The sequence below is a fragment of the Limulus polyphemus genome, unplaced genomic scaffold (genome assembly GCF_000517525.1).
Source record: "Limulus polyphemus unplaced genomic scaffold, Limulus_polyphemus-2.1.2 Scaffold840, whole genome shotgun sequence".
NCBI lineage: Eukaryota > Metazoa > Arthropoda > Merostomata > Xiphosura > Limulidae > Limulus > Limulus polyphemus.
Window position 1 is genome coordinate 396,622 of NW_013666450.1, and position 11,229 is coordinate 407,850.

Here is an 11,229-nt window from a genome sequence, read left to right on the forward strand (position 1 = left end):
CCGGGCACCATTTGAATGTAAAAACAATCTTTGAATTTTCTTCATAGCTCTGAAAACTGTTGAAGAGTAACATGAACATGTAATAACCTTCAACAACAGGATAATAAAAAACCATTTCAACCATTTTAGACAGGAAAATTGGCAGAAGCGTATGCAGACAAGATTGTTAGCATAATTATGTATTTTTGTGTTTGTAATATATTTATATTACCAAATGTTTTTTTTTTTTGCTTTTGTTTTATAGATGTCAGTATATGATAGATGATACATCAATTTATTATCTGTGAATCGAACGTTCAGTTTCGCTGTACAGTTTCTTGCACAACTTGTTTTCACGCGTTTCGTAGCTTTGGAATTTCGATTACTTAAACGTCACCATTTTTCAACTGGATTAATTTCATAACATTTGTTACGTTGAAGCTTTCAATTACGAGTATTGGGTCTAAATTGTAATGTTTTTTACTATTAATTCGTTAGTTGATAAACTTGGTATGTTATCAAGATTTCTAGTTTTACTTTTAAATCACACGTATAAATAAAGAATATATACATATTTATAGACTGTATGTAGCGCCACAGAAGTGTAAATATTTATAGACTGTGTGTAGCGCCACAGAAGTGTAAATATTTGTAGACTGTGTGTAGCGCCATAGAAGACAGTCTATAAATATTTGTACTTCTGTGGCGCTACATACAGTCTATAAATATTTGTACTTCTGTGGCGCTACATACAGTCTATAAATATTTGTACTTCTGTGGCGCTACATACAGTCTATAAATATTTGTACTTCTGTGGCGCTACATACAGTCTATAAATATTTGTACACTTCTGTGGCGCTACATACAGTCTATAAATATTTACACTTCTGTGGCGCTACATACAGTCTATAAATATTTACACTTCTGTGGCGCTACATATAGTCTATAAATATTTGTACTTCTGTGGCGCTACATACAGTCTATAAATATTTAGTGAAGCGCCACAGAAGTACAAATATTTATAGACTGTGTGAAGCGCCACAGAAGTGTAAATATTTATAAACTGTGTGAAGCGCCACAGAAGTGCAAATATTTACATTTACAAAAAAACCTATTTAACTAACTAACTTTAATGTATTTTGAAAAAATGGTCACATTATGAAACTGTAAAGAATAATAAAAGAAAAGTTTATTTTAGTGTTTCAGTCACATCTTACTTGAGCTTTGCCAAGTAAACTCCATTCAGGTGTAATATACCACAAGATCCCTTCCTTAGCGCCTGGTAGTGTTACCCCTCGGAAGAACATGATTATGAGCACCACATACGGAAACAAAGCTGTGAAATACACCACCTGAAAAATGTCAAGATTGTAGCAGAACACAAACATAAATTAATTACATGTCAGTGTAAAGTAATGAAGTCAATAGATAATAATATTTACTACGTATTACTTTAGTAATATTTATGAGTCAATAAATAAACACTCAAATATATTAACTACTGGTGTAGTGTAGCCGAGTTAATATATATATACATTCAAATCTGCTAAACATTGGTGTAGAATTTCTGTGTTAATAAATAAATACCCACATCTTTTAAGTATTAGTATAGTATTTCTGAGTTAATAAATAAACACTCAAATATATTAACTACTGGTGTAGTGTAGCCGAGTTAATATATATACATAAAATCTGCTAAACATTGGTGTAGAATCTATTAACTATTAGTGTAGTATTTCTGAGTTGATAGATAAATCCCCACATCTATTAAGTGTTAGTGTAGTATTTCTGAGGTAATAAATAAATCCCCACATATGTTAAATCTTAGTGTAGTATTTCTCAGCTAATAAATAAATTCTCACATATGTTAAATATTATGTAGAATTTCTGAGTTAATATATAGATACCCACATCAATTACATATTAGCGTAGTATTTCTGAGCTAACGAATAAATGCTCACATCTATTAAATATTAGTGTAGTATTTCTCAGCTAATAAATAAATCTCACATATGTTAAATATTATGTAGAATTTCTGAGTTAATATATAGATACCCACATCAATTACATATTAGCGTAGTATTTCTGAGCTAACGAATAAATGCTCACATCTATTAAATATTAGTGTAGTATTTCTCAGCTAATAGATAAATACCCATATGTGTTAAATATTAGTGTAGAATTTCTAAGTTAATAAATAGATACCCACATCTATTAAACATTTGTGTTGCATTTCCGAGCTAATAAATAAATACCTACATGTATTAAACATTTGTGTTGCATTTCGGAGCTAATAAATAAACGCTTGAATATGTTAAGAATTAGTGTAGTGTTTCGGAGTAAATAAACGAAATTAAGTTTTCGTGTTGTGTTTCTCACTTAATAGAAACAATCAAATCCATTAAATATTAGCGTAGTGTTATCGGGTTAATAACATCCAATTTGTTGTTATGGTTTAATGATTATAGACATTATTTCATTGGAGATCAAACAACTTGCTTATCCAATTAAGAAGTTTTTAATTGGTTGGTTTAGAAATTAAAACTCAGATGGAGGCAACATAAAACTAAGACCTTGTTATAGTGCACAAAATACATGTCAGTAGCTCTCACTCTGACTGACAACTGTTCCAAATAACCTATAATTATTTATGTATTTAATGACTAATATACTGAGACACTTCCTTCCTTATCCATCTATTCTGGAAAGTATTCCAAACGTTTAAATATGATCATGGCTAACATCAAAGTTATCGGAATGTTATAAATTACACCTCAGTAGACAAGAGCGAATAAAATGAACGAAGCTTATTGAATATAATAGTTAGAAGCGCAATAAGTGTAGGGATTAACATAATCCTTCACCTCTATGGCAAGACCAGTAAGAAGTTAAACAATAAGCGTAGGGATTAACCTAATCCTTCTAACTCTAGGACAAGACCAGTGAGAAGGTAAACAATAAGCGTAGGGATTAACCTAATCCTTCTAACTCTAGGACAAGACCAGTGAGAAAGTAAAGAATAAGTGTAGGGATTAACATAATCTTTCTAGCTCTAGGACAAGACCAGTGAGAAAGTAAACAATAAGCGTAGGGATTAACCTAATTTTTGTAACTCTAGGGCACGACCAGTGAGAAGGTAAACAATAAGCGTAGGGATTAATGTAATCCTTCTAACTCTAGGGCAAGACCAGTGAGAAAGTAAAGAATAAGTGTAGGGATTAACATAATTTTTCTAGCTCTAGGACAAGACCAGTGAGAAAGTAAACAATAAGCGTAGGGATTAACTTAATCCTTCTAACACTAGGGCAAGATCAGTGAGAAGGTAAACAATAAGCGTAGGGATTAACTTAATCTTTCTAACACTAGGGCAAGATCAGTGAGAAGGTAAACAATAAGCGTAGGGATTAACCTAATCCTTCTAACTCTAGGGCAAGACCAGTGAGAAGGTAAACAATAAGCGTAGGGATTAACTTAATCCTTCTAACTCTAGGGCAAGACCAGTGAGAAGGTAAAGAATAAGCGTAGGGATTAACTTAATCCTTCTAACACTAGGGCAAGATCAGTGAGAAGGTAAACAATAAGCGTAGGGATTAACTTAATCCTTCTAACAATGGGGGAAGATCGGTGAGAAGGTAAATAATAAGCGTAGGGATTAATCTAATCCTTCTAACTCTAGGACAAGACCAGTGATAAAGTAAAGAATAAGTGTAGGGATTAACATAATCTTTCTAGCTCTAGGGCAAGACCAGTGAGAAAGTAAACAATAAGTGTAGGGATTAACCTAATCTTTGTAACTCTAGGGCAAGATCAGTGAGAAGGTAAACAATAAGCGTAGGGATTAATCTAATCCTTCTAACTCTAGGGCAAGACCAGTGAGAAAGTAAAGAATAAGTGTAGGGATTAACACAATATTTGTAGCTCTAGGGCAAGACCAGTGAGAAATTAAACAATAAGCGTAGGGATTAACCTAATCTTTGTTACTCTGGGCAAGACCAGTGAGCAAGTAAACAATCTCCTATGAGGTTTAGGTAAGCATTATATACAACAATTTCAACTAATTGTGACTTTTATTGCATATGAATTATGAATGTCTTGAGAGACGATAGGGTCTATGAACCTTAAATGCTGAACATTTAGATAGAGTGTTCAGAATAATTTTAGTACCACACTGAACCTTGTGGTATGCCAAGTTTAATATGAACAGGTACGTTAATCATCATAATGATTCTGGACATCTTTGGCATACACGTTCCGATTTGGCTTACTTTATGTGTTCTATGATTAATGTTGTAGTTATTCCGCATAGAAAATTATTAAGGTATGTAATTATGATACATTCTACTAAATATTACTGAAATGTTTTGAATATTCGTATAAATATACAGTGTAAAACATACATTGGTTTTTCGTTTAATAATTCAAACTTTTGCACCATGTTTCAAGCCATTAGTAGTAATAAACCTTATCAGTAAAAGATAAGCATTTTTGGCAAGCAATCCAAAATTGAAGCTCAAAAAATAAGAAGGTATAGACGAGGTTCCTAAAAGGAAGGCCCAAAAATACTAACACTGGTTGAAGTGGAACAAGAAATATTACTGAAATACCTGGTACATACATCCGAAAGTTTCGAGAATGGGATTTTAATTTCTTATGGATTTGAGAAACTTGTCACGTTGTTTCTCACACACTTTATTTATAATGCGAGTAGCCAAAACGGGGAAAGTTCGTTATGGGTCGTATAATTAGGGCTACAATAACTTTAAAAAAGTGTATTTGTTAACTTCTCGCAACTATAAGTACAAGGTTTCCTTTTGTCATGAGTGGGAACTAATAAATATATATATATATACCCTTTTAATGCTCGGAAGCAGAAATCTAAGTTATCCCGAGAGCTGATAGACACAGAGAAACTATTGAAAAAGGGCTTTTTTATTCTTGGAGAATGACAACTGATCTTTTTAGAACTGAAAAAATACCTACTTTTCCCGAAGACTGTACACCTTTGGATAAACAAGCAAACACGATGATCCAGGCTAGTAGAAGACTTAGAGCTAAAGGCCATCTTACTTCGCCAGTTTCTTCGATTCCACTTGATATGCCCAACACATAATGTCTAAAGGACAAAAACACAAGTCACATAACGTCTAAAAGATAAAAACACAAAACATTATATTATATTATGAATGTTATTTGCTTGATCTATGTGCATTATGTATTAAGCCTATCCTAATATTCATACCATAAACTAATTAATAGGTTCAATCTATTGCTTGTTCTATGTGATTTATGTATTAGGTCTATCATAACCTTAATACTATTAATTGACGAATATATCACTCTTATTAGCTTAACCTATTGTACTGACAAGTTGGGTGTATTCTAATCTTTGTACTGTTAACTATTTAGGTTAAGTTTATTGCTTGTTCTATATGTCTTACGGATTACATCTGTCCTAATATTCTGGTCTACATAACAAGAAATGACGAATATGTTAAACACTCATTACCATGAAATATTATATTACACTTACAGCACCACTTGTACAATGATTTATCATTAACCTTCAATTTACCTATCGGTTTATATACTTTTCACTACCACTGAGGTCTACATATTACACCATATTGAGTAGGTTTATCTCCTTGTCTGTTACAACACTTAGTGTAAAGAACTCCCTAATAAAATAGGATAAAATCACTCATTTCATATGAAAAATACAAAGGGGGGCCTAACAGTGATTTATGGGATTAATTGAAATATTGGTAGTGTTTTTTGTTTCATTTTTTCATGATTCATACGTTATGACGGACCTTATAGCCAATAAATCGTATTACACAAAGTAATTTGGTGCATAAGTAGTTTAGAAGAACGTGTTTTAAATGTCTGGACTAAGGAGTTTGATCGTATACATCCTGCTTATTAGTTGAATTTCCTATTCTTACTGGTAATGTTTGTCGTCGATGTTCGTTTAACATGCTCACAGCAATAGAATTTTAACTTACAGAAAGTATTCGTCGGCTGGGGTTTTCTTGTGCATGCTTTTGACGAGTTCTGTTAGATTTAGGGCGCTTGATACATTCGAACTGAAACAGGTTTGGTTGAAGTAAGTTCCATTTTTCAGATCACACGCATCAGCATCTTGATAGGAGTAACATGCTGGAAGAAAATTCAACCGATATTTGGAAATGAAAAGTGAACTACGATACAAAACCGGGAAAAGGCAAAATACATTATTTTCTAAAAACACGTAAAGATACTAATAAATGAGCAATGAAAATTTAATAAAAATGCTTGTCATTGGCGAGTTGTATCGAAACACTATTTTGTACTGTATGAAACACAAGTAAAGGCTCTATAAGAAATGTCTTTTTCGACATGCTGAAATGTAACGTATAAAAGCCATTTTTACAGGGGAAAAACAAGTTAAAATTTGTTACAATTAAAACTACATTTTTTAAGGATCTTTACGGCTTCTCTATTGGTTCATACGATGACCCTAGCGAATTATAATGGTTCAAGCCATTTTCCATTATTCTTGTGTGATCTATTTTCATTATTTTGAATGTATAAGCAAGTAATGTATTTTAACACTCACATAGAACAAAAAATAATCAACTCAGAATGAAAGTTTGAAATATTAAAAACAAATGGATCTCTCCTTAGGGAATCAATTACACACAATTACAATTAAAAGCATTTGAGAAAGCAAATATTTAAACTTGCTATAAGTCAAATACGTATAATCCTTTGAATTTTTACGTACTCATTGTTTAAATATTGACAGAACTCTAACGTCATACCTTCCCCAGGAGATAATACTTTTCCAAGGAGATTAGCATGTATTACTTCAAGCTGAAATTCCATGCGATAACAGCAGTTATGTTAAATAAAAGTTATGATTTTCAGCAGTTTCAAGAAAAATTCTTAAAAAATTACGTTTTACAATCATCTTCAAACGAAGAAGAATTGAACTACATTGCACGATGTTTTAGTTTTCAGTCATTTTTTCATGTAGTTTACTCTCTCTCGGTAGTTCAGTGGCAAGCTAGAGGGCTTATAGCTCTAATATTTTTGGTTCTATCCCTGGGATGGGCATAGCTCATATAGCCCATTGTAATCTTTGCGTTTGAAATAAATATTTACTTATTTTTATACTGCATTTATCTGAGTTAAAATAGCTTTTTCCAGGCTCACTTTACCTATATGTTTTTATCTCTATAAAAACCAGCCTTTATTCATTTCATTTGTATGTTAACATTTTCAAACTTTAGTTGTTGATAATAAAATTATATACAATTTATATTTATGCTAACTCTTTTTCCCCTTCGTTAATTAAATTTAAATATTCTAACTAAACTTATTGTTCAAGATGCATCACACTATTTTAAAAGTTGTTAAAATGCCAGTATTTGATTTTTTCTCAATAGATATGTATTTAAGCAGAAATCAACCAAAACTGAGTATTCGATGTGTTCATAGATTTCAAATTACAAATATGAGTTGTAAGAAAATATATTAAAATATAATTGTTATTTTAGAGAAGGCTTGTTTTAGGTATGAAATTACTGATTTAGACTAACAATTCTTGGTGACGTAGATACTCTAAAAACCCAAATAATCGAAATATTAAACATCGTTATGCCAGTTACATTGTAACTCTAATGTCAATCAATTTTTTTACATGCTCTTTTGGTTGCCTAGTAACAGTTTAGTTTTTCTTATTTTAAAACTGCATTTTACAATCATGATGCAACTTTTTGCGCATGCGTAAAATAAAATGTGTGCTCATGAAATTCAACCAGTTTCTGTCTGATGGCTATGACAAATATTAGTATGCTCATGAAATTTAACCAGTTTCTCTCTGATGGTTATGAAAAATATTAGTATGCTCTTGAAATTTAACCAGTTTCTCTCTGACGTAAAAAAATTATCTTTTTGTGAAAAACATTTTTGGCTTTCAAGCTAGTGATATCTTTCTACGTATAGAATTCATCATTTCTATGTTTAGTTTTGGGAATATTTTGTAGTAATTCTCAACCTGGCTCCTTGTTTCTACGAGGAGATAATCTACACTGTATGTAAACAATCCTTTCTATTGTACTTTATAAATTACCAGTAAATGTAAAGGTTAGAAATTAGTTATTCAAAACAAACACAATTTGTAAAATTGTTTCTCTTTAAAGAAATACATACCTTCATAGATAAAAAGTAATTTAAGGTCCAAATTAGTAAGAACAGGTAAGAAGCTAGTAAGTGTACATACCGCTTGTACTCCATTCAGGATCACAGTTTTCCCAGGGAAGCCTCCTGGCCCAAGAAGCGAACGTATAAAAGAGAGTCCAAGCAATGATAACATTATAATACAGCATTACAACACTTGAGACCAGGATCATTCCATAACCAAGGCCTGAAAGATAAGGATTTTATTCCACATATGCTCTAAATTGGCCAAATTCTAACATTTTATTTTCATTTGCCCTCCTCATCCCTTACACACAAAATATAATGTTTCTACTCTATAAGGTTTACACATTAATAAGAAAAAAAGAAACAGGCGATTAGAGATCACTTGTATAAAACTCTCATGTCATGTGTCTAATTGCTATAAATACTTTATTGTAACTATATAAATATATATACATGTGTGTGGTGTGTGTGCATAGACTTATTCATTCACATCAATATGTAGATATTTAAACACTAATTATGTTTCGTATCATTCACAATTCACATCCAATCTATACCCTACCATTTATTTTAACATTAAAATGCTTAAATGTTCAGCTGTCATTAACAAAGAGCTAATAATATCTCAATGATGTTCCTATGTTTTATACATGAAAATATATTTACTCTTGTGAATACGACACTGAAACAAGCCCACAAAACACCGTAGAAACTAACCTTGAAAAAGTGGGCAGAAACGCTCAAATAAAACAACAGGTCCAAGGTTAGCATACTGACCAATGGCCAGTTCCATAAACATCAGAGGTAGCCCAGCCAGCAGCATCATCGCTATGAAAGGTATCACGAAAGCTCCTTGAAGGATGAAAGTAAAAGCTCAATACAAGGAGAAATAAAATAAGAATAAAAGTTTGGATATAAACATAAAACGTGTATATATAAACACACACATTATAAACACAAAACACACATACCTAAATATACACACACACTATAAAAGTTCTTTCTAGAAACGTAATATTGCCTGAAACCATTCACCACTACTAATGTTTTATATGTAATTACAAAAATAAAATTTGGAGTTAGGTGACAGAGAGAGTTATTGTGAACTTATAAACTCCACTTCCTTTTCATTCGGTTCATTGGTGAGATTTCAGGCTCCTACTTCAGGTCTTATCATGGAGCCTTAAATGTCGTAAAACCAGACTGAGAGAAAATAGAAGTCAACATATATATAATAAGAAATTCCATCTCACCAAATGTATTGCCAAAATTAACGTTGAAAGAATAACTACAGTTACGAATAGTTACTGTATGAATAGTTACATAAATCTTTAAAACATATATACGATCATGAGTAACAGTTCTACCAACTTTAAGAACGAACGTTCAAAAATTTATATTATATCATATTCGTGCACATCAGAATTTTGTTGGCTGTATAAAAAGATTACTAACCTCCGCCATTACTGTAACATAAATATGGGAAGCGCCAGATGTTGCCAAGGCCAACGGAGTAGCCAAGTAACGACAAAATAAAGTCAAATCTTCCGGTCCAGTTTCCTCTCTCGATACCCTCTTCATCTGAGCCGCTGACTTGATCTTCATCTTCTTCTTTGGGAGACAAAGGGACTTGACTGCTCACTCTTGGAAACTCTTGTTCTTCATTCTACAGAAACACTTTTCAAGATCAATCACCAAGTTTCTGTTTCTTTCAAACCAAAAGCACAAAAACTTCAAACGCGCATCATATTTCCTCCTTACCTTTATTATGGTGTCTGCAGATACGGGAATTAGTTTTGGTTCATTATCAACACGAAGCACATTAAACATAAAGCAAACTTTCAACAACTAATAAAATTATGTAACATTGCGATTCTGTTCAATTCTACTGAAAATCCACCAGCCATTGTAAAGTTTTAAGTCACAGCACTTTAGCGTTTTTTATATGTTTTGGGTAATAAAAGCAAAAAAAAAAAAAGGATCTCAGCTTCTTTTATGAGAACCGTTAAATTATGGTGAAGCTATATTCATCGATTTTTGTTGGACAAAAACAAATAATTCTTGTCCAATAATTTCAAATTAGAAAACAGATATGTCTAAACAACACATAAGCTTCATGATTTGAGGATATATATTTTAATACCTGTGCCAATACTTGTCTTTTGGGTATCTGTAAAATTCAAACCTCTATTTATCAGTTACTAAAACACTTCAGTAAGAGTGCGCCAGCTTAGGGTTTCTACTTCGATCCGTGTGCGTCAGTTTAGCTTGAGCCCAGTTCACAACGAAAACAATTAAAATACTGGATAGCCATTGATAATACAAGAAGTAGTTAATGTATCGGTCTCTGAAGAAGTACGAATAAATAATACAAATTGTGCTAAAAATAAAAATAAAATTCATTTTAAATCCCGCACTTACATCTCTACTTAATTGCGAATAATGATATAAGCAATTCTGCTTCGTCCCGCACTTACATACTTCAGGAATAGGGGAAGCGGAAAATACGATAACTAGTTCCAGTGAGGCAAGTTTGTTTAGAAAATTTATTATTATTGACTACATTCACAAAATTTCATCCTTCATTTGCATAAGTTATGGTAAGATTTATTAATGAAAATATTATTTTTTTATTGTTTAATTTCACCAGAAAAGTTCCAGCTAACTGACAGTATGGATTTAATTTAAAAAATATTTTTTTCTAGAAGCTGTTATCGCATTTGTTTTGTATTGAAGACTACTTTCTTTCAACAACAAGGGAGGATGTACAGCGAAACTAGAATCCCTTCATAATCTAACACTTTCAGTTTGAGCTGTTAAACAAGAGATAGAAGCTTTCATTATGGAACTACAGAGCTGACATATATAAGCTTGTTAAAATCATACACCTATGCCTATAGCTCTGCTAGTTAGTACAGGTGTATAAGACATATGCGGAACAGATATTTTTGCAATCATTTATTTTTTGGAAAGCTAGTCCTTGTTGGCGTGAAAAGAAATACGATCTTTTAGAAGTTAATATTATGAGGATATGTTTGATATTAGGCACAATATTCTTCTTAT

At 31.9% G+C, this 11,229-nt stretch overlaps 1 protein-coding gene across 1 annotated transcript in view; it reads right to left on the minus strand.

The window, feature by feature from the left end:
* Positions 1-9,862, minus strand: part of LOC106460812 (sodium- and chloride-dependent glycine transporter 2-like) — a 34,602-nt gene extending 24,740 nt beyond the window's left edge. Inside the window, exons 1-6 of the mRNA XM_013920553.2 lie at positions 9,622-9,862; positions 8,884-9,018; positions 8,243-8,386; positions 5,982-6,135; positions 4,960-5,092; positions 1,197-1,331 (exon numbers count right to left, since the gene is read on the minus strand). Of these exons, the coding sequence (XP_013776007.2) occupies positions 1,197-1,331; positions 4,960-5,092; positions 5,982-6,135; positions 8,243-8,386; positions 8,884-8,992 (675 nt within the window). The 5' untranslated portion in view covers positions 8,993-9,018; positions 9,622-9,862. The remainder of the gene's footprint in view (positions 1-1,196; positions 1,332-4,959; positions 5,093-5,981; positions 6,136-8,242; positions 8,387-8,883; positions 9,019-9,621) is intronic.
* Positions 9,863-11,229: the final 1,367 nt, after the last annotated feature.